The following is a 24,353-nucleotide window of genomic DNA, read 5'->3' as shown; positions in this document are numbered from 1 at the left end:
ACAGAAGGATGGAAGTAAGGAACTGAAATGCAGAAGTCTTTTCTGCTGTAAAATGATGTTGTGAGAGTAAATAACTTCATCCAAGGGTGCAACAAAATAAAATATGAGAAGGCCTGTGACAAGTCCTTTTGGGGTGTCCTGTTTGGAGCAGAGTTTTCCAGATTGTGCTGGGCAAGAATATTATCAAGTGGAAAAACAGTGAGTTGACCAGATTCTTCATTCTTTCTCTAATAATTTTTATTCTCATTTAACTTGTTCTTGAAAACTCTTTTCACACAGTGTTACACTTCAGTGTAATCTTCAAATTCTTTCATTCTGGGTGATCTAACACAGTAGGAGACCTAGTGCAGAAAATGAATATGTTGAAATCTGTATCTGTATAACATTATGCTAAAATTTCTTCACCTTCTATGCATTCTTTCTCAGCTAGCATGCCTCCAGCATCTGCTGTAATCCTTGTTCCCTGCTGCTGGACATTTTTAAAAGGCACTAAGTAGTCTTACTGGGCTAGTACTCAGACTGACAGAAAGTCCCAAGACTTCAGTGCACTAAGTGCACAGACTCTGTTAAAACAGGAATAGAAAAGTTACGATAAACCAGATAAACTCTATTTCGTTAAAAATTAAATTTCCCTTGTATTCAGCAACTGATGGGTTGTTTCTCTCAGTTTAAACCCACAGCCAGTATATGTTAGTGCATAAAATTTTTAATATATGAAAAACCATGACTAAGGTAATGAAAAGTGCTTAGCTTAGAACAAATTTCACAAGCATCTAGCCGATCTCCAACAGTTATCTTGTTTAATTTGGCTTACCATTTTAAAATTAGTTGACTTCCTGAAAGAATGTCTTTCTAAAACCAAACTGCTACAGAGAATTAATTTCTTTTTTACACCCCATTTCTTTTTGCCCCCAGTGTGAACCACTGACATTCCTCCAGATCTCCTCGAATTTTCAGTGAATTGGATGACCTCACCTTGAAAGGAAGGTCAGTTGGGAGGAGGATGATGGATATAAGGAGGAATTAATGCCACCTGTAAGACAGACCTCTGGGGAGAACTTGTTTTTGTCACCTGGCAACAGTGCAGCTGTCTCAGCAGTCAGGTTTAGCCTGTGGCTGTGGTCACCTGTGCTGTCATCCCGAGGGACCCAGCTGGAGACCTGCATCCTCCTCTCACCTAACCCAGCAGGGCAGGTGTCTGTGTTGATAAACTTTGCAGTGGAGGTGTGGTTTGGTTCCTCACCTCTGCAATGGGACTTTGTTGTATAACTCAGGCCCACTGTGTTTTCTCAGAATGTATTCAGTAATGTCTGTAAATTTAGATGGGAGATGTAGGCAGAAGAGAAGGAGCTATAGACTTAACAAATGTCTTTCCTTTCACATGCCTTCATTTGTGAATTGCTGCTGAATGGCATGAAGCATGACAGTATATTTCTGTTTAAAACGGAGTGCAAACTATATCTCCTTCTTCAAGGCATTTGGGCATCTGAGCTTACAAACCATAGATCAGGATTTGTGCAGTTTGATTTTCACACCTGCCTTGGCATTGGGGGTTTTGGAGGCCCTGGGAATTAATGGCCAAAGCTTCCTCACTGGGAACTGGAGGCCAGGTTTGCAGGCATTCCAGCTGCCCTTCAGTTCTCCCCAGATGAGAAGAGGAAACCCTGTCTGCTCAGTCACTGGCAGCTGAGAAAAAGGCTCAGTTTTAGCACTTACATCCAGTTGGCAAACCTTTGAAGCTAATTTGCTTCCACAGCAATTTTTATCATGATGAACTGGATTTTCCATGAGTGCAGCTTCCCACCAGCAAATTTTCAATCAGCTTTTCATTGGCACAGTACCTTGTGGTGAAGATTTTAAAAAAGCATTTTTAATTCAGTGGTTTAGTTTTCTGCCTGGAGAACTGACTAGTGTTCAGGATAAGTATTATTTTACACTCTTAATTAAAAAAGTTTAAATTATGCTTGTCACAAGAGAGATGATCATATTTTAAAAGCTAATTTTCTTGATTTTAGTATTAGTATGAGAATGGGATAAATATTATTAGAAAATAATCTTGTGTCTAAAGTTTTCACCAAAGCTTTAAGTCAGATGTTTTTTCTTGTGTTTTTGTAAGTTTTCTTTAAATTTTTTTGAGAAAGACCTCATCAGCCTCATTCATTGGTTTCACTGGAGGATGCCAGTTTATAAGAGGGGGGGAATTGACATGCTTATCTTAGGAAAGGTTAGAATTTGTAAAGGTTTTTCTCTGCACTGTAGCCCTCTAAATGGTCAAATCTGTAGCAATGCTGCAGGCACAGTGTGCTTCCACTGATCAAAAATAAATGCCTGCATTGTAGAGATGTACACATGCTCTTTAGTCATCTCAAATCTTTACAGAAGGAAAGAGAAGTAGGCATTTCCTGCTTGAGATTTTTCTCACTAAAGGAAACATCTAACCAGAGTTGCATTTACTGTAGCCCAGAAGTGGCTGCTTTTTGATGAGCTGAGCCATGGCTTATGTGAGACCCCATCTTAACACTCCAGGATTTGTCTTCAATGGAACATTTTGATTTTGCTGGAGACTCAGTTTTCCTCTTTGCCTCTCACATATGGCTGTTGCAGGGCACTGGTATCATGTTATGCTTCCAGGCTGAGTCAGAGCATCTGGAGAAATTTTACAGTCATCAGTGAATTTACCCTGCCTTGTTCAGTTAAGCTGAAAAGTGAGTTTGACACATTTGTGCTGCTACAGAAATCCTGCTAACCATGGCACCATTCCTAGGTTTGACTTAGGATCTCACACTGTTGAATTGAGATGCTATTCAGAAAATGAGCAACCTCTGCTTCCAGCTAACACATCCTGCTAATTGCAGTGTGTGATTAGCCAGCTGGGTGGCTGAATTGTACCTTCTTTGCCAGCCCACTGCTGTATAACCTTCTGGAGAGACAGTCAGTGCTTAGGTCACTACTGAGGACAGCTTAGTTTGCTCCTGTGTGTTGAGGATACTCCCTGCTTCACAATTTCACTGAAGAGAGAATCCATTTTATTCCACCTTTTGCTCCCATATTTACAGATCAGCACAGAGCCCTGTTATCCCTCCATGAGAGTATTTCCTGATGATTTGCAATGACCAGATGCTTGGGTAATGCTGTACCCTTATTTTTAAACCCTGATAGAAATTAAAATAAACAAAAGAAAGCTGAGGTTTACCCTCATTTGTCTTGATCTAGAAATGTCACATAAACATGTTGTCCCTCTGCAGGTCTCAGTCAGTTGTGGATCCTGGGGTGCTGAAACGCATGGATAAGAATGAGGAAGAAAACATGCAGCCTTTGCTTTCACTTGACTAACAGTTTTTGAGCATTGGACATGAACTGAGGTGGAAGGCACTGCCTCTCAGCAACAAGAAAATCATTGGGAAAGAGTGTAACAGCTGGAATCCTATTTACTCATGTTAATGTAGCATATTGGCAGCAGGTGTAACTATTCTGCCTGAATTCTGGAAGCCCTTTGGTGAAAAAGAAGTGGAGAAAAAAAAGAAAATTAAATAAAAAAAGAAAAGGAATCAATAATTTATTCTGTAAGTGCCAACTTGTTTGTAAATACAATATAATCCTCCAATTTTACTTTGTAAGTTACGGTAAACAAGTGCTATGGAAATGAGTGACTATTAAATATGTCAGTGAAGCGCACCATAAAAAAGAGAAGAAAACGTGTGTTCTCACATGCACACACACACATGCACAGAGAGAAACATACTGAACAAAGAAAAATATCAAAGGCAATTAAGTGTTGTCCTTCCCATGGGAAGCCAACTAGTTCATTGACTACTGGATTTTTTTCTGCAATGATCACATAGTGTGCTAAGATAAAGAGGGAATAGATAAAGAGGGAATATGGCATTGGGAGATGCTGTAATCAGTGCAATGTTTCCTAACTGTGGGAACTGGTTTCTCAAATAACACTGGGGTCTAGGATTGTTATTTAGCATAAACAATGTACATTGTGAGAAAGATCACAGGTGAACTGGAACCAACTCTTGGATAGCTTTGTCATTTAGCTGTATGGGTGTCTGAGGTTTCTTCCCTAACTTTTCATTTACACAAGTAACCTGGCTTGGTACCGTAATCTGGGTGTTGTAATGTGGGACACATTGGAGTTACTTCTCTTGCGTTTTGGGTGCCCATCAAGAATTTTTCCAGAACTCTGTTGTCCCTTGGAGTGAGACATTAGTCCTCTAACTACAGTGGAATAATCAGTATCTGAAAGTAAAGCCTGGCAGCAGAGGTTAGTCACTGAATCCTGTGCACTGGGAGACTGGATACATATATATATATATATATTTACCAATCTCTGACAAGCATACAAGATGACATTGTTAGATGAGTATATTTCATATTTCATTGAAGGTTTATACAAGAAATCATACCTATTCAATGTACTTAGATATATTATAGATTGTATATTGAGACACTGTCGTTATTGCTATAGTAGAACTTTCCATAGATCAACAGCATCCCACTCCAAGCAAAGATTAATATGAATAAGTTTTAGTCAACCATCTCAGCCTATAGTGTGGGACACCTTTGTTTTGGTTGTTGTGTAACTGTATATACTGAACATGTGCCATAATAGAGAAATACATTTTACCTCAAAAGGGCAACAGGTTTCACTAGGGATTGGGTAAATCTGCTGAAACACAGGGGCTGTGTCATCTCTGTGTGCTGGCTGATGTGTGTGCAGCCCGTGGTGTGCTGAGGCGAGAATGTAACTTCTTATTAGGACTTAAATTGACAGATTTTTTTATTTATGTTCAGAGTGGGAAGACACACAAGGTACCCAGCAAAACATCTGAATAATTAAAGGTATTTTAAGAGCATGTTCAGGCAGTGCAGGGATTAGTTATGAAAACACTGACAACATTGGAGGTGATAGTTCACAGCAACCCTGCCTCCCAAGTGCTAGAGGTTAAAACATTTCTTCATCACTCCAGTGGTAGGTGAAGTTTCCAAGTTACTGGTTGTAGGTCACCTCTTCTCATCCAGGATGATTACAGCTGTAAGATTTGGTAGACTGAGATGGGTTAAGAGCAGAGAGTGGGAACTTGAAAGTCTGTTGTCTCGAGTTGAGCTGTAGCTCCTGTGGTGGCAGCTTCAGCGTTTCTCAGGGCTGAGATGACCCTGACTCTTCCAGCATCACCCTTGATTAGCCCAGGCAAATCACAGATAAAGCTTTCCTACTTCACATGTCATTAGCAGCACTGATAAATAGTGTATGTCCTAATATGCCATCAGCTTGCAGGACCTTGTCTGAACAACTCATTGCCTTTCTGCCTTCCTAATTCTGTTTCCATGGTATGTGTTAGGAAATGCAGAGAGGAAAGATATGGAGCCTGAACTTCTTATCAGTCTGTTTGAAAAGTTGTCAGTAGTAGAAACTGTCCTGATACTACTTCTGTGGTTTGAGAGACTTGAAAAAATGATCAGTTCTTATATACTCTTTTATTTAGTTGTATTTTTCACAATCCTTGTAAAAGTGAGATGTCTCCAGTATTCGCATAAGTGCCATTTTTGAATGTATGTTATATATTTCCACACTTCTGGTTAGTAGAATAGTATATTGCCATGGTTATGATTTAAATATTCTCATCAGATAAGACTAAAACATCAGTAGAAATTTTCTCCTTATAAGGGCTTCAGGATTTAGTCAGTACTCCACATTTATACAAGCTGTGACACAGTGGTGATGAAAATCTTCATGGATCCTTTTAGATACATGGGCCAGACTGGTGTAAGACAGAATCAGCAGAATGCTGATTTCAGAGTATACCACCTGTCTAATCACAAAATGCAAATCTGTTCCACTGTATGAAACTTGAGATTTGTTTTGAAGCTTATAAATTCTTGTTTGAAAATCCTTTATTTGTGCACTTAACTGTAATTTATGTAATATTTTCTGATGTCTGATTTCAATTTAAGGTAATGAGTATGAATACATTTTTTCCAGAAAGTGAAAGTAGGATATATTATAATTTTGTGTAACTGGGACCTCATCTTTCAGTAAGAACAAAATTGCTTTTTCAATAAGATCCTCTCCCTTTGAAGAGTTGGGCTACAGGTCATCTTGGCTGCAGCTTTTATTTTGCTGAATCAAATTCTGACAGTGGTAATTGCAATTGTGACATTGCAAAAGAATATGGAAATGAGTAAAAGAAATAAATATACTTTACCTGTTCTCACTATTCTTTGAAGGCATTTCTCTTTTACATATCAGGGTACATAAAGGGTTCCACCTTTCTTGTAGAAAATCTTTATAGGTAGTTCAATTTTTATTAGATGAATTTGGAGTGAAAACTTTTTCCAATCTTTATTATCATAGGAATTGATGTCTAATTTTTATAGCAGAATTTAAGTGCTCAAAACAGAATGCACATGCTTGGGAGGAGCTTCTCTTAATTTCTTACCTTTCTTGTGTATTGGGTAGAATAAAACCTTGTTGTAATTATGCATGCTGATATGCATATAAAAATATCCTGCAATATAAGGAACTTAGTGGAGAAACTGGATATACCTGTCCAACTACATTAAAAAAAAGGAATTAAAAAAAAAAAGGGTAAAAATTGATAGTTTTGGGCCTTTGATGAGATCTAAAAATATCCTCTTACATAATGACTTTTCCAAGATACAAATGTCTAAAAATATATGGAAAAATTATGGAAACTTCCATGACCAAAACCTACTTGTAATCAGAGATGTTAATAGACTCTTGGCTTTATAGAGACAGGTAATCAGACCCACTAAGCTCCAGCAAATACACAGACTCCCTCCCAATAGTTATTAGTTGTAAAATAGTTTGAGATGTCTTTACAGAGATGTAAATTTACTGTATAGCATATTTAAGAAGATGTTTTGCACTCTACAAACATGCTATGCCTAGTCACAAACTGAAAACAGAATTAAAGAAAAGAGGAGTAAAAGGGACCTCAAGAGGTCACTGATATGTGGAGGAGCAGATTCACTTTGTTGTCGCTCTCAAATGTTTTAGCTCAGTACCTTGCATGGAATGCTCTTTGTATTATTTAATCACAGTCACAGCCAAGCCTAAGCACATTACCTGACAAAATTGTAACCTGACAGTATCTTGTTCATGTCTTTTATTATTTTCCTGTTCCGTTTGGGAAATTAAAGTTTGTCAAGCATCATAAGAACTACCATTTAGCATTACTTGGAAAACACTTTGCAATAAGCTTTGGTCATATCCCTGTTATGATATTGTTTCTGTTATGATTATCAAAGTATGTATTTGTCAAGTTTTTTGATAAAGTCAAAGAGAAAGAGCATGCAAGAGAGAAAAAACCAAAATCAATCAGGCTTCAGGATTTAATGTAGAATATTACAATGGGATTTTAGGGGGAGTTTGGATTTTATAATCTTAAACTGTGTCTGGGGAATGTCCTGCTGAGCTGTTAGCAGTGTTGGGTTCCAAGACAAATTTGGAAGATAAATATCAATGTGAAAGACAACAGCAAAGGTCTCAAAGCATTGTACTGAAGAAAGCACTTAATCACATTGCTAGCTGGATCAGGTCCCTCTAAAGAAAGGTATTTTGCAAGTAGCCTATGAGTGTGTACTTCTGCTGGTGAGAGTAGCTCTTTTGTCCACAAACTTCAAAATAATCTATGAAATTGAGAAAATAATAGTCATCCCATTTCCCAGGTAGTAAAACAGGAGCACAGCAAGTTAGAGACGTATCTCAATGGAAGACATTTTTCTGTGTGGAAAAGATTACACTGATCACTCAGAGTGATTTTAACAGGAGAGAAAATAGTGTGTCCCTGTTTTATGTAAGAAGGTCTTACTGATGATTCACTCATGTCTGGCTTCTTTAAACACTTTACCAAGAGACCTTTGCAAACCAGGGGTGATCTGCTTTCCTGTAGAGTTAAATTTGAGTGTACATTTAACCATTTCTGCAGAGAAAATGGCAAAAAGGGTGCATGTCCCCCAAATGAAATGCCTTTCTTCCCTGTTTCATTGTTGGGAAAAAAGACAGTTTAATCCAAAGACTCCCACGAAATGAAATTTGCCTCGTAAAGAAATCTGTCAGGGACAAAACAAGATACTTATCTTCCATTAACTATACAAGGAACATCAACATTTTGTTTGGAGGCATGCTCAGGTGACCCCAAATGAAAGTGCAAACCAGGTAGATAGAATCCCACATCCTGTATTGCCTTGTAACTTTGAATGATCCTGTGTCAAAATCTGTGTTTAGCAGATTGCCTTGGACATTCCTTTCAGTCTGCTTTTCAGCTTTCAGTTATGTAGGAATTTCTTTCCTATCAGCTTTTGGGATCCTAATTTGTTTCCTGCATAAGTGTCTGTTGGCACAAAACAGCATTGACCCCTGTTGGATTGCATAATTTGCAAAGTGGTTTTGTTGTTAAAAAATAACAACTTGTGCAGTGCTGGGCAGTGGTGAATTTAAAACATGGGCGGGAAGTTCCCACTCCTTTGTCACTCCTCCTCTGGTGTTTTGTGTGTGTAAACTGCTTTGATTGATAAAAGACGTGTTAACACTTGCATGGTATGAATTGAAAACTAGAGAAAAAAGAAGTTTCTGCAGTGAGTTCAAAATAACAAAATGATCAGCTATTGCTGTGGAATCCAAAGCCAGGGGGAAGCATTGCACACAGGGCAGATAGAGAGACCTCCAAAGGAAGATGCTGATAATTCCTTATGGTACAAGTCTTGTTAAAATATGGCCAAAGTATTTTGTCTGCAGAGACTGTGGTCAGCCAGATCTGTTCTTTCTGAACCAGGGGCTCACAATCATTCCCTCTCAAATAAAGGTATGACAAAGCTTCCTTTTGCAGAGACTTCACTTCTAGGGAATTGATGTATCTGTCAATTTGCAGTAGACAAATGGCGGGAGTTAATTAGGATTTTTATTTGATATGGAAATGCGGCTGTGATTCCTTAAAGAGGCTGTCGCATCATCAGCAACAAACAGCAGAGCCTAAAGGCAGGCATCTCAAATCAGGTCCCTTGGTTAATAAAAATTTAAGAGTAGAAAAAAATCAAGGGGAGAGATAATAGAAGATGATAAAACACAATAATTAAAAAATCAAAACAGAAAGAAGCAAGCTTGCAGTGGAAAGCTGTATGAATGGCAAAAATGGTGTGATAGAATTTGCATTAACACTTCCAAGTAATTAATCAGTAGCCTATTATGAGTCCCCCCCCTCTACATTATGAGCAGAGTTTCCATTTTTCACATGGTCTACCATGTATGGCCACAATAGAGTTTCCCAAATCTTTAGAATACGAGTTACCATGTAAAATAGTAGGTGCTGTAGCTGAGCTTGTGAATATTATTTAAGGGGTGAGAACAAGACAGTAGAGCCTCACCTGTAGATGGGTCCCAAGAATATGAGAAGTGCTATGTCCTGCCTGGGTGAAGAAGTCGTGGAAGGAGATAATGAAAGGAGCCCTGTGGCTGTAAGGAAAGGTGGCAGGCCTAAGGAGAAAGCAACATTAGGTATTTGGAATGAACTCGTTAACCATTTTAATTATGAGGGAGGCTTTCACCTGCTCAGTGATATTAGAGAGGACTTACAAACCCCATGACGCATCTGCCATCAGGAAGGAGAGATAACATGTTTCTCACTTTCCCACACAAACTCAGTTTGGATATATTTAAACCTGAGGCATATGCTAAACCTGAAGTGCCTCTGGTGCTGCTGTTTCCACAGTTGCTCACAGGATGTGGGTCACATGTAGCATGCAGGAGCTGGAAGGGCAGAGCACCCCCAACCTGTCCATAGGAAGAGAAGGGAGGGACATATTCTGCAAAACCCCGCTGCAGAGAAAATTTTTTGGGAGAATTCAGCCCTTGCTCAAGTTACAGCCTGCCTTGCCCTGACATCAGTATCAGCACCTACTCTGTGGAAAGCTGTGAGTGGAAGTGGTGTGGGAATCTCTCCTGCAAACCTCAGTGTCTTGTGCTAATTATGCAGCCTTCGAGCTGTAGCTGGTGATCTGTGTCCTGTGTCTTCAAACAGTGCTGCTGGTGATGTTAATTGTAGCCATTAGTCACTCAGAGCAGAGATGATTTAAAGGAAACTGACAACTTTAAGCATTACGCTTAATGCCTAAGAATATTAAATTTGTTATTGTTACAAGTAATGCCTAAGATTATGATAACTTAAAGACTTCCAGGGTTTGGTTGCATTGTACCCTTGATGGGACTTAGTGTATAATCACTTTCCTTTAAGTGTGTTTGTCCCTGAGGTTCACGTGCATCTTTGATGCAGCCATAGTAAAAGGAATGAAATAGTAGAAAATGTCATTCTAAAGCTGTGAATATATTCAGAGGGGCACATTTACATTACATGCCAATATTAAGAAAAATTGTTTTGCAGTTTTCTAGTGTTCAGGTTGAGAATAATGGCTCTTTTAAATAATTTGTTTCTCTAGCTCTTTCACCCTAAGGATTGCTGTGTGAAATGTGCTCTGCAAAACATTCCCAGCTTTTCATCCCTTCTCCTACCCTCCTGTGTTCAACAGCATCCTGTCTTCTGTGTGTGCTTTATTCTATGAATAACTGAAGAAAACTGTAAAAAATCCCAAATATAGTGATGATCTGCAGAGTAGATCTTGAGGACCAGTATTTTAAATATTTCCCCTCTGTAAATCTCCAGTTAACAGGGTGAGATGGAAAATGAGACCAAGGCCAACCACATCATAAAGGAATGAAAAACGAAAGAGCCTGGCTAGAAGTGTAGGTGAAACCACTCTTGTGATTTAAGATGTTACCTTCCCTGACTGTTAGATGTCGCTCTTCACATAGGAGCTACTGCCCCAACTCTTAATCAACAACATTTTGTGGAAGTACTCGTGTCCCAGTGAAGGCTGTGCACAAATCACGTTAACTCTGTTGATTCCACGCTCATGCAAATACAAAAGCACTCACATAATCTATTAATACAGCTCTGTTATGAGACTAATGATTAACAGCTAGTCATGGTGACATCTAAAATTGCAGATTGTCAATCTGTGCCTTAAGGCTCCTGTGATCTGTAGTACTTGCGTAGCAGTAACTACTGAATAATGTTCTTTTTGCATGCAGCAATCTACTTTGGAGCCTTATGGAAAATATTATAGCACCATATCAAAATTCAAAATTAAATTGCAGGAGTAATTTACAAACAATGCTTGTATCCTCAGGATAAAATTTGTTTGTTTCTCAGTTTAGTATTGTTAGGACTCAGGGGGTCTGAGATTTGTAAAGCCAGGACAAGTTTATTAATCATGTTCTTTCTCTGTAAAGTTTCAATAACTATTCTCTTTTCACAACTTGTTGTCAGTTTGAATTTTATTCTTGGACCTAGTGAAATGGTTAATTTTGGTCTGTTGTGTTCTAACCTAAAGTCTGAAGATAAAGCAACTTTGTGAAACATCACTCTTTATATTGTATATTTAAATATCATCAGTTCTGTGTGATCAATGGGCTGCTTTGGAGAGTGCTACTACTTTGAATCATCATGGTTATTGAGGAAGAATGACATTCTGTTAAATAAAATACGACCAAATGAAAATTAAAATACATATATATTTTCGTGTTTGTACATGGGAGTGTTTGTCTGCCTTCCTTGCGGTAAAACATATATGGAAGACATACTTTAACTGGATGAACTGCATTTTTTAACCAAGGTATTGAAAGAAAAATACCGAGTGGTATGTCAGCATGAAAATCTGGTGACACTGCATGGCTCTTACACCCATCAGTAAATTTTAGAGAGTTAACATATTTCATATTTACAATACCATTTTGAACTGTCACTTGGAAGTCTCTTTTATCTCACAGGAGAAGATCACTAGAGGTGCAGCACAAGAAAAGCTCATTTCCCCTCCCAAGATCATTCCTACTGTCCTGCCTCTAAGCTCCGTGTGTAGTGTGTTCCCTAGCATTGTCTTGTGTTCATTGACTTTTCTTTTGATGCTACATCCGGGGGAAGTGGTATTAGCTCTTCACAGAGATGTCCCTTTCTTCAGCACAATGTTTCTGTTCTCAGGAGAGATTAACCAGGGTAGGATAGAGCAGGCTGTGTGACATTGGAGCACTGCCTGCTGAATGACCATATTTCATTCTAGATTTTTTTCCCCATGAGAGGTGAGGCCCAGTAAATTACGGTAATGTGTTTATATGCTTCTTTAATGTCATTTTTGTAGTATGCCTTGCTTTAGACACAAGGCCACTTATTAATCCCTTCTGTACATTTTCTGTATCTTTTCTTTGGTATACACAGATTAAAAAAAATAGGCTGCAGTAGCTTCCTGTTTCACACATAATTTCAGTGCTGTATGCAGACTCATTCCTTATGTCAGCATGTTGAAAAAATGTTGATGGGTTCTCATCTATGTGGTAATGTAGTCAGTCCCTCAGCTCCCAGGTGCTGCATGGCTGTACACAGTATGTAAGCCATTGCTGCACAAGGGTGCATTTCATCATGACATAACTGTACAAGCTACGTGCCAATACAGCTCTCTGCTCCCTTGGAAATCCCTCACTTGCCTCCCTCTGACAGCAGAGTTGAAGCCCCTGTGATGGTGTGGTTTGGAATGCCAGAGTTCTGAGTTACAACCACTACCCATCTGTGTGTTGCCAGGCTGCTTTTCCCTGCAACCAATGTGATCTCAGTGTGTCACCTCTGGTGGGTGTGGGGGGTGTGTGTGTGTGTGTGTGTGTGTGTGTGTGTGTGTGTGTGTGTGTGTGTGTTTGTATGTCTGCTTGTCTCACCCCAGCTCCCATGTTGGAACCCCCTTCCCTAATGTTGGTTTTCTGTGGGAAAAAGAGGCCTCATAGCTGGCATCTTGTGTGTTGTGGCATGCTCAGGTTGCCTGGCTCTGATGTGCAGCTGGCTGGAGTTCATGTGCAGCTCCAGTACCTTCAGCTCCTACCAGAAGAGACCAGCCTGTGGGCTGGAGGATGGGGGAAAGAGTGCCAGACCTGCCTTTGTTCTGAGGGAACTGGGGGGCAATGGGGACCTACACTGGGGCTACACAGACATTTTAGACACATAGTACCATGAAAGTGGGTAAGTGGGCAGAGGAATGCTTTTTACTCCCTGTGGGCAGGAGTCCATACATGACCTCCAGTCAAAAGGAGACTGGAGTCAGTGTAACTCCCATCAGTGTAGTGGCATGGCCACAAGGATTTTCAGGAGTATAGGAGCTTTGTCTGTGGAGTCAATTACCTATCATGCTACACAGCTCTGGTGCAGCCCACAGTAGTGCTGCAGTGATGAAGGGTAGAGGAGTGGATAGTGAAACTGGGAGCTGTGCTAATAATTTCAATAGTACTGGCAGCGGTTACACTCATCTCTGTCTGTAGAGCACAATATAAACCAAGTAAGTGTTCACAAAGCCAGAAATTCTTTGTGTCAGTAGCAAATAAAGTGTTTTGTTGCACTGCCTGCATGATTCTTGGCAGTGCTGTTCTCATTCCCATGAGCTGAGTACTGGGGGAAAAACAGCCCTTGGCCTTCCAGACGTGTCCAGATGGTTGGCTAGTCAAAAGCCCTTCCAGTACCTGAACCCTGACCAACAGCATCCTTTCCCCTCTGGACAGATTACTGGGCTGTCAAGAAATCCTCTTCCCATCATCCATCAGTTTAACTGCTGAAACCCCTGGAGATTAGCAACTGAGAAAATGCCTATGTAGCAAAAATATGTCACACTGGTCAAAATAGAGGTAATATTTTTTTTAACACTATCACTCTCTTCTATTCAGATATACAACTTTACGACTTTCACCATTAAATTTACAGAAAAAATATGAATGAAAAAATATTATTTAAATATGACTGCTTAAATTTTATCTCCATCATTGGTAATGCTACAGAAAACAGATAATCATATGGTTTGATAGCATTAATTTTCATTTCAGTCTCTGAAAATAAAAAATGGTTTTTTAACAGACATGTAATTTCTTCCTCATGGAGCAATGAAGTAAAAATGAGACTGATTTTAACCATGTCCCAATCCTAGAATCACCAAATAAGATCTAACCCTGATGAAGAAGCAGCTGGGACGCTGATCTTAGTGAGATTTTTTTTTTTTTAAGATTTTGACACATAAACCAAATTTTATAACATTTGAAATATGAAGCCTCAAATTAATTTCTAAATTAACACAGTAGTGGAAAAATAATATATTCAAAGCTTTACATTTTTTTTCTTTAATGCATATACCCTTTAACCCTTTAATGCATTTACCCTTTTACCCTTTTTTAATGCATATACCCTTTTAGTTCAGATCAAGAGACCAAAAACCAAGAACATACCCTGAAATCTGAAAGTACTCAGAATAAGGTATGAGGTACAACTGTGCATTATACTATGAACTGGATTTTTTCTCTTAAGGCTCTATATTATTATTATTAGATCTTTTTAATGCTCATATGGCAAAGACCTCAAGGAGAAACAAATTGTTTTGTTTGCAGAAAAATAAAAAAAAAAAAAAAAAAAGAAAGGAAATATGGACCTGGCACTTCACAACTTATCTTTTTTGATTTAATTTCTTGTTCATGTGACTTTCTTTTCTTCTTTAAGAAAACTGTAGCCATGGATCTCAGTCCATGTGCTGCATCAAGTTGAAGCACCCCTGTGCAAGCAGGCTAAGCCACAATAGTCTCCTAAGTTGTTTCAGTGTCATTAAAACCCTTTGACATATAGTGTCTTATGAAAAAAAAAGATTACAGAAAAAAGTTAACAATGAAATAATGATGCTGCTCTTAGGAGAGTGTTTGAAAAAATGCTTGCAAGCTTATCTGTCAGATACACAGTCCCTTAAAGAGATGTGGTTTGCAGTCACTTTAGGGAATGATGGTCTTCAACCTCCAGAATTAAAGACAAGGGAAAAGGAATGTGTCTTCTAGTAATACAACTTTCTACATGAGCAGATAGTGATTGCTCAAGAGGGAACAGTTTAAAACTAAAAGAGGAGAGATTTAGGTTAGATGTAAGGAAGAAATTCTTCAGAGGGTGGTGAGGATGCTCCATTCCTGGAAGTGCTCAAGGCCAGGTTGGATGGGGCTCTGTGCAACCTGGTCTAGTGGCAGGTGTCCCTGCCCATGGCAGGGGGGTTGGAACTAAATGATCTTTAAAGTTCCTTCTGACCCAAATCATTTTGTGATTCTAAGATTTAGCCTGCTGGTAATTTCTCACTATGATAAAAATGCCTCATTATAAGGATTTAGTAAAATACATAGGCAACTACAGTGCAGTGTGGATTAATTAAAATTCAGTCATTAACTGAGATTGACCTGAAGCCACAATTCCTGTGAGTAACATCTTCTGCCACTTGATGTTTGGTGGAAGATCTTGCAGAGGTTTTCAGGGAAGCTGGGAATGTGACCTGGTATCGTTGGTTTTTTTATCAAGTTCATTGCCTTTAAATTTCCCTGCTAATGTCCTGAATTATGAAAGGAGGCAGATGGATCTACTAGAGAATAATTTCTTTAATCTTCCTTTGTTGCTATTTCGTGTCTTCCAATTTTATTCATGATGAGTTGATTTTTGTGTGAGGGTTTTTAATTTTTGTTGTTGGTTTTTTGGTTTTTTTTCTTTTTTCTTTCTTTCTTTTTTTTTTTTTTGAAGGGGAGGAGATGAGTCCTTTCTTCTCTTTCAAAGTAATTCATCTAATGATGTTTTCACAGTCCTGTAGCTACAAACATTTATTTTTGACTGTATATTTTCCCCAGTTTATTATTCAAATATTTGCTGGTTTTAATGATTAAATATAAGCACCTTAAAAATGCATAATGATGCCAATTTCCTGCCTAGTTTCCCTCTCCTAGAAGCACCTTAGCAGTGCAATTTAAAGCCTAAGATGACAGCAATTTACACCTCTGCAGAGATAATAAATGCAAATAATGCAGTTTGTCTTGAGCCTTTTCTGCAGGAAAAAAATAATTTCATCTTTATTCACACAGATGGAAAAAAAAAAAGCACTAATAAGATGACCCCTGTTTAATTATTTATTTATTTACATTTTAAAGCTCAGGTAAGAATTTTTTTACTACAAAAGTCTATCAGGAAAAGTTGTGTATTGGTTGGGCACCACATAATGAAAAGGAACCTACTTGCTGCCTTTTACTGCTCCTTGCTTGCAGAGTGATATTTGTGGGTTTCAGGCTGCAGAAGTAAGTTTGTGTTTGGCTGAAGTCATTAAATAATAAGGGGCCATAAAGAACAGTTACAACACAGCTCCTTGGTTTGCATTTCAGATATGGAAACATCTTCTTTATAAGTGGTACTTTATATGGGTTTTAGTTTCCATGGGATTTTTGTCACACAGCTTCACTGAACAGAACTGCTGCACCCTAGGGACAAAAGTATCAGTGCCATCAGAGAACTAATTTTGGGAAGGCAGAGAATAAAACTGTCAGCTTTTTCAAGTTGAGAGAGTTTCCCAAGAGCCTTTTTATTTTGTGAGGAAAACTACCAGAGGCTAGTAGCAGTACTGGTATTGATTTTAATGTTCAAGTTTGCAGTCATTATTTGCAAGAGCATTTTGATTAAAATGACCTGACTTTGATTTTCCTTCTCAAAATGGCTTTGATTTTAAAATTGATTTTCTGTCTTTTTATAACCTATAACTAAAACAATGTATTTTTTTTTTGTGCATCAAGCCTGCTATTCTGATTATTAAAGTGATATCATGAGTCTGAATGATTAGCATTGCACTTTTTAAAGGAAGTTTTGTTCTCATGTCCCTTTTGATTTTGTGTCTTTAGTGCCAGTCTACCACAATTTCTCATGGAAGAGAAGATCTTAAATTGAATGTGCTCTGTTGCTTGACTTCTGTCACATAAAGTCATAAGTCGCAAATATATATTGGTTCCTTTACCAAATGAACTGAAATAAGATTAAAGAGCCTAAGAGGATGCTAAAAGTCACTTACTTCCTGATTTACTGAACTAGAAAATAACAACGTCATTAACTCCCACCTTAAAATGCAAGACTAGTCTTCTGAAAAGTTTAGTTAATGCTTGCACCTGCTCTATAAATTTAAGCAACACACTGCTCAGCTTTATTGCCTCCATCCTCAGATAGTGAGGTCCATAATTCCAGGGCACTGATGATTAATGCCACCCTGTTTGCATTCCTGCATCTGTGTGATGAGTCAGGCTGCACAGGAAGGGACAGTTTTAAGCTTTTGAATTTTTTCCCATCTGTCTCTATTCTTCTGAGTGAGACTGGTCAGAATTTTTCCAAGAAGTTCTTTTCTACTGAACATTTTGGATACAACAAAGTTGAAACTGTAAAACATTTCAATATCATTGACATTTTTGAAGTAATTTTTTTAAACAGTTTAAATACATTTATTTTGCCAAAATTCTTCCTTTGATGATGTGTTTGTTAAAACTATGGCATAAAATGCTTCTGCTTCAACTTGGATATTTTATTTTGTTAAAACCTTTGGGATTTTTACAATTAGTCATAGTTTGAGGCAAGTATAATTTCAAAATCTATATATTTTTCTTATGAACTAAATTTCTTTTTTCATCTTTTGTTTGGATCAGCATCTCTTGTTTGCTGTAGGTGTCTTTCAGGAAGGTCATGATTTGACCAGTATGTACCTCCAGTCCTTCAGAACCATCTTCATCCATTCAAAGGTTTGTTCTTTTTTTTCCTTTTCTCTTCATCCATCCTCCCCAAAGCTTTGGCCTCATCCTCTGTCACCTGATGACAGCCAAAGACCTCAACCTCAGATCTTCTGGCGTGCATATTAAATAAATAAGTTTGTGGCTTTGCATCTTTCTCTTCAAAATCCTACAATTCTGATATGGGCATCAGAATAAATTTCTAATTTTTCACTTTCACATGTGAAAACCAACAAATTTCTAAATTTATGAGCGGAAATAAATCTACCAATCTACCCCTCCCTCTATCCCCTATGGAGGGGTAGATAAGAGAGAGAAAAGTGAAGATCTAGAGCAACAGTGATAGCAAGGAACTAAAGCATTAGGATAAATAATGTCATGCTCAAAGTATTATTCCAGCATGTAATGGTTGCCTTTCCTTTCTGATCAGCTCTCAACTAAAAATCAATTTACTTTAGCAGAGAGCACATCATGTTATTGTGTTATTTATTAAAAAAATTATTCTCTTTGCAGTACCATCATTGTTGACTACCACCAATAGTCAGTCTAGAAAGTAGAGTATTGAGCTTGCTTGCACAGCGAGGATATAATAAAGCTGAATGTTTTTAATAGAGTGATAACAAAGATGATGTAATGGCATTTGCACATGAAGAGCAAATGTGCTGAGACAGTTCAGCCCTGAAAATAGCCAGTGGGATTTGAAGTATGATAAAAGCCTAAAAACTCATGAGTGGTTTTTAGTCTTCTGGTTTTTTTTGTTTTTTTTTTTGGTTTTTTTTTTTTTTTTTTTTTTTTTGTTTTCTTACATGAGCAGAGAGTAACATGGGAGACATGAAATTACCAGGCTGCATATTCAGGATGCACAAGAAAAAATGAGTCTTCTTTCACCCTCTAATTAAATTTTTTCACCATTACCACAGAGAACTGTAGATACTGAAAATATATATGACTTCCAAAAAGATATTCATAAAACAGACTATTTATTTAGAGTCATTAAACACAAAAGGAGCATGTCCACTGTCTCAGGGAGATCTTGAGACACAGGGCTCCAATTATTCTGACAGTTCACCAGGGAAACATCCATTCCTGCTTGCAGTATTCTCATATCCTTCCTGGGCATCAGCTGCTGCCCACTGTCAGAGACAGAACTAGGCAGACCTTTAGTCTTCCCCAGTATGGCTTTTCCTACCTTCACTGAAACAGCTTGTATGCTGCAGGCTTATTTAGTGTCCAACACTGTGATGGATTTGGGATTTGCTGGTTGTAAGAGCTGTCCTCTTTTGGGATTCTTTAAAGACTGTTGTGCTGCAGGGGCTTGCTATCATTAAGATAGATGTGGGGAGTTCACATTACCTGACTTTAGACATCTATATGTGAGGTAATCACCTGAATCCCTGCTCTGATCAGTGGAGAAGAGAATTTATGGTTTTTGTCATCTCCCCTAGGAGATAAACTGTGCACTGTGAAACACAGAGCTCTCTGTCAGGGCAGCCAAGAGATTAACTCTCACTGCCCTTGACTGGCATCCACGCTGGAGAAAATGTGAGGGGAGAACTGGTAAGAAAGGGAAGTAAGCAGAGAGTTGTATTCTGGTTCTGCTTCCTCCCTCATGGAGCACATTGCAAAAAAACCCAAGAAACATGGCTTTTGAATTTTTCTTTCAAGGAGAGAGTGGTGTATTTTCTAAAACAAGAGTGCAAGGGCAAGTCAGCTGGAAAATCTCTCTGGCATACAGACTTCAAGCAATTTTGGGATCCACAAAGATGTTAAAGACATCTTTTTATCAGGAAAGATCCTATTCTTCCTTTGTGAGTGTAACTCATCTGCAAAAGATAAATTTGACTCCAAAAAATATGTAAATTTCCTGATTGTCATCTATTTCTCAAAAATCCCAGTTCTACAATTCAGAGGGCTAGCTAGGAATGAGAAATATGCATTTAAATCACTCCTGACTAAAAAGCTGTACGATGGAAATGAAACTGCCTAAGAATAATATCAGGTGAACACAGAGCAGGGCATCTGAAGGGCGGCACAAGGAAGAGTGGGCTGCTATCACTTAGGTTCAGAGGAGCTGGACCCTAGCTCCTGGTGGTTGAATTCATTCACAATAGAATTGTATCAGTTGTATGACATATTATTTTGAGTATTGTTTCTGTATTCAAGATAAAATAATCTGTCTTTCTGCCATATGGAAAGAAGTGTGTTACATCAATGTTTTCCTATCACCAGTGAAAACCAAGTTCCCAAATATCTGTGTCTATACTTGCAATTATACCTACACCTTTAAATATCTGTATATCATTTTCAAAGCTGAAAATCATTCTCTTGTTGATCTGCATCTATAATAGGTCATTGTTCCTTCATGATGATCCTTAAATTGCTCACCACTCGTTCTTAAGACAAATTAAATGTACCACAATGGAAGGTACTCCATCTGCCTTAAGCCAGAGTTCTTAATATAATTTATGCTCCAAATGCTATGTTTTGCATTGTTAATCTGTAGAGAACTGCTTGCTGTTATGGTGTTTTGATGCAAAATTACAGCTGCTGGATATATACATGAAGAAGAACATTCAATAAGAGCAGCTGACAAATAACTACTTGAGTCAAAAGGGGTGGCATTCATCTGACCAACATTCATTTACATGTGACCTAACTCTATGCACCCTCATCAATAGAAGAACAGTCACTTCTAAGGCACTACTCATCTTATCCTAAATCAGAAATCTTAGCTAGGGGAAGCTGTTAGTATGACTGGCAGGGGAGGCATAATGGGAACCTGAAACAGCCCATGCACTGCACACACAGTCCACAGGAGAAGAGACTTGTTTCTTTGCAAGTTATTAAACAATGAAAGAAGCTGGTTTTGCACCTTTTATATGTAATTAAGAGGTAGGTCTCTAAAGGGCAATTCTTGCTTAATAAAATGCAGTTAATAAGGCTTGCATCATCAAAGAGGCCCTGCTGCACACACGTCTGACCTCTCCTTCACCTCCTTCAGAAGATGTGTCAGCTCATGCTAGAAGCACTGAAATGTGCCCCATCTACTCTTCTGAGAGACAAGGCAAAATGAATGGACTGTGATATGGCAGAAAACATTTCTGCATTGATCTTTATTATGGTGAATATTTAAGTCCTCAGAAGTATGAGTAATATAAGTCCAGGCTTCCTGAACAACTGATCTGCATTGTGATGGATCAATAAAGGGCACTGCAGTGTCTCTTAACAAATTGTGCCTCTTTACATTCAGCACATATTAAACATCAAACTAGCTTATGAGATGGGTGTATACTACAGTTTGACAGTTTTCTTCTTCCCTTAAAAAATCAAAAAATTCCAAAATCATAGGGTCCTCTGATGGATCCATGGACTCATTGCCTATGAATCACATACTTCTTGTGCGGTCTTCTAAATCTCTTCCTTGAAAAAATCAGCCTCTATTCAAACAGCAATGGAGATCAAAAAAACTTCTTTCAGAGGCTTCACTCTAATGTCTCACCATCCTTTTGCTGAGGGGTATTATAACCCAGAGATCAACAGCTGTTTTAAGTGGAGCAGTTGGAACTTACTACATTTTAAAATTAAAAATTACTCTATTTTTCATAGGGTGAAGGAAATCTTCAGAACACTCTTTTGGGATTGCAGTTACCTGTGACTTGGTTGGGAGATGTCAATAACTCAGACCCTTACTCTGAGCAATATATTTTTGTGTTTGAGCACTAGCTGAACATTGACTCGTATGGGAACAGGTAGTGGAGGTGGAGCTTTTGTTCTCTTGACCTACTAGTCAGCAAAGGAAGGATTGTTATTTGCTGCTTGCAGCAGCCAGGAAAAAGTTGTTTTTGTACTCACTTGTTATGAAATTTAAAAAGACAACTATCTGCAAATGGTGGCTTTAAAGCAGGCAAAAGAGTAAAAGGAAAGTGAGAGAAGGGATGGCAGAAAAATGTTTCATGTATTAGGATGTCTGTCTTGATGTGTCTGTTGGAGATTTACTGTATCCAATGTTGGAAACTGCTCTCAAATATAACAGCTCTTTAAGCAGCCACCTATAGTAAAATCAGGGTGCCCCGGCACAGGGAATGATTGGCATCTGACTCCATTGATTCAGAATGCTGAATAATTGCTTTATTAAACTATATTATATTACATTATACTATACTATAACTATACTATACAAAGAATACTAAAGAAAACCCATGACTGTCTCCCCACAGTCAGGACACAGCTTTTTCCAACTGGCCAAGGAAACAAAACAATCCTCAACAGAATCCAAATGACAAATCCCTTCAGGTAAACAATCTTCCTAACACATTCCACATGTGAGAAACAACAGGAGCAGCAAGTAGAGATAAGAATTTTTTTTCTTCTTCTTCTCTCTGTGCTTCTCTAGGAAAAAAACTTGAGAGAGAGAATTATGTCTCTCCACTCAGAAAATATGAGTGCCACAGCACCCACCCTTTTCCATGGGGTATTGAAAGCAGCCAGAGGCACTGGTAGCTGTGCAGACACAGGAAGCTGCAGATGGACCAACATGTGTATGGCTCTCCTTCACAAATGACAGGATGCATAACCAGAGCCTAAGTCTATGTACTGCTGCTGTATCTGAGTCTGGCAATTTTTTCCTGTATGACTGAGGGCAGAATCAGAAAATTTGAGAGCCTGAAAACCAAGTGTGGCCTGACAGTATTCATCTCAATAGGAATCAGAACACTCTGTGGCCTGAGTTTATTTCAGAATAGCAACATGCTCCTCTTAACGATTTAAAAAGCCCATCTCTCTGTGTTTCCACAGACTGTATGAGCTTGTAACACATGGAATAGCTCTTACCCTCTTGTATATCCTTATACTATGTTCTTCTGGCTCCAGCCATGGAATTATCTATACATCTGAGTACCTGTTGTTTCATTATACAGTCACATTTCTGTGAAATGTTGGATGGTAACAATGTTAGCTATAAAGGTTTGAAGGATATTTGCTTGTTTGTTTAGAGAATTCTGTGATAGGGCCACCTGAGACTAATGAATGAAAAAGAAATGGTATCAGATGCAGTTAAAAGGTAATTTAAAGAATTAACAGCAGGAAAAGAGAATGCTGTACACAAACTACTTTATACATTCCACATCTTCTTTTTAAACAGAAGCTGGTTGTAGCTTTCTTATTGTGAATCCAATGCTTTTTACTGGAAATCAATCACTCCTTCCATGGGAACCCACTAGAAACTTTAATAATAGCAATCTATTTCACCTCACTGATAGGTTTTCCAGCAGTCTAATCTTCTGGACTTGTGTTTACCAATGATTTAGGATGGCTGGCTTCTCTAAAATACAGTAATTGATTGTAGTCCTACTGTGTTTAAAGTCTTGCAAAAAGATGTTGTATATTGATCATAGTCTTCCTCTGGGATTCTGGGGAATCAGCCTGGTGTGATTTGGAGCTAGCTTGGTTTCATGCTAGAGGATTGGTGCATTATTCATGAAAAAAATAAAAAAAGAAAAGGAAAAAAAGCAACTGTAAATGTAAAGGAAAGAAGAATTTATGAGACATCAGATTTAGGTGATTTTGGCACTTGCATTATCTTCCCTATCCCCTATGACATTGCAATCCTCTGCTTCAGACCACGGTCTCTTGTATTGTGTCTCCAAAAGTACTAATGAGAGGAGCAGGCTAGAGCTTGGGTCTTCAGTTTGGATGGCATGGAGCTTCTTGAAGAGCTCGGAGGCTATGAAGGACAACTCAAAACATCTCTTTTAAGGAGTGATAGACATTCTATTTTCAGACATATCTTTAGTTTTCACTGTGATTATAACTTGCATGCACTTTTCTCTGTCTTTGGCTGTGCAGGCAAGGCACCCTTTCAGCTAGGTGGAGAAGGTCCTTCTCTTCTGTCTGCTTTAGGAAGAGAACAAGAGTGTGTGCTTAGTGTGGTGCATGTGTCTTACTGCTCTCACATATGGGCTGGTGAGGTGTCAGATTTCTTTTCTGATGTGGGGATGACCTGAAGGAACCTTCCTGTCAAATTCAAGTGTATGAGAGAGAGTATAAGGACTGAGCATGCTATTGTATTTGTCAAAATTTGATATTTCAATATTTAAGAAGATATTTTTTCAAGGGTGTCTTAAATATTACATATTTAATGTAAATCAAGCAGAAAGCAGGAGTGCTTTTAGATGAGCACCTAAAAGTTTTGAAGACAGTGTTTGGGCATTGGGCAGAAGTTCATTTAGTGGGAAAAAAGGTTCCAGTTAGTAGAGTAACAAGACTAATTTAGCTAATAATGTATTTATGCATGAGTCTGAAATGTTATTGTGAGCAGTCTAAACTAGTTAATTGGGAACTTTTAATATCAAAAACCTGATTAGACATTTCTGTGTTTTCTAAGAAGCTTGAACCTTAATCTTCAGTAGCGCTGTGACTCCAAGGGTGGTAGATTTGTTTTCAATAATTTGCTATATTCTTAATCAACAATAGTAGTTTATACATGCCTATGTCAGCTATGAAATCTGATGAAAAGAAGACGTTGAGAATGGGTGAAGGTGTCTTTATAGCACAAATCTGTAATAGGTTGTTTATGCTGTTTGTAGTAAGAAGAGAAACCTTGTGGGTCTAGATTTGTTATTGTTAGAAAGCTTATTCGAGGATTTATAAAATTTTTGTCTTATTGTTTTACTATATAAACATAAATATTTTTTAAAATACC

The 24,353-nt window shown here is 38.2% G+C and overlaps 1 protein-coding gene across 1 annotated transcript in view; it reads left to right on the top strand.

Moving 5' to 3' along the window:
* The window catches only part of CLVS2 (clavesin 2), a 56,004-nt gene extending 44,416 nt beyond the window's left edge, over positions 1-11,588 (top strand). The window contains exon 5 of the mRNA XM_059842188.1: positions 3,246-11,588. Within this exon, the coding sequence (XP_059698171.1) occupies positions 3,246-3,333 (88 nt within the window). The 3' untranslated portion in view covers positions 3,334-11,588. The remainder of the gene's footprint in view (positions 1-3,245) is intronic.
* The last annotated feature ends 12,765 nt before the right edge of the window (positions 11,589-24,353 follow it).

Source organism: Haemorhous mexicanus, chromosome 3 (genome assembly GCF_027477595.1).
Source record: "Haemorhous mexicanus isolate bHaeMex1 chromosome 3, bHaeMex1.pri, whole genome shotgun sequence".
In the NCBI taxonomy this organism is placed as follows: domain Eukaryota; kingdom Metazoa; phylum Chordata; class Aves; order Passeriformes; family Fringillidae; genus Haemorhous; species Haemorhous mexicanus.
This window is presented reverse-complemented; position numbering and strand designations above follow the sequence as displayed.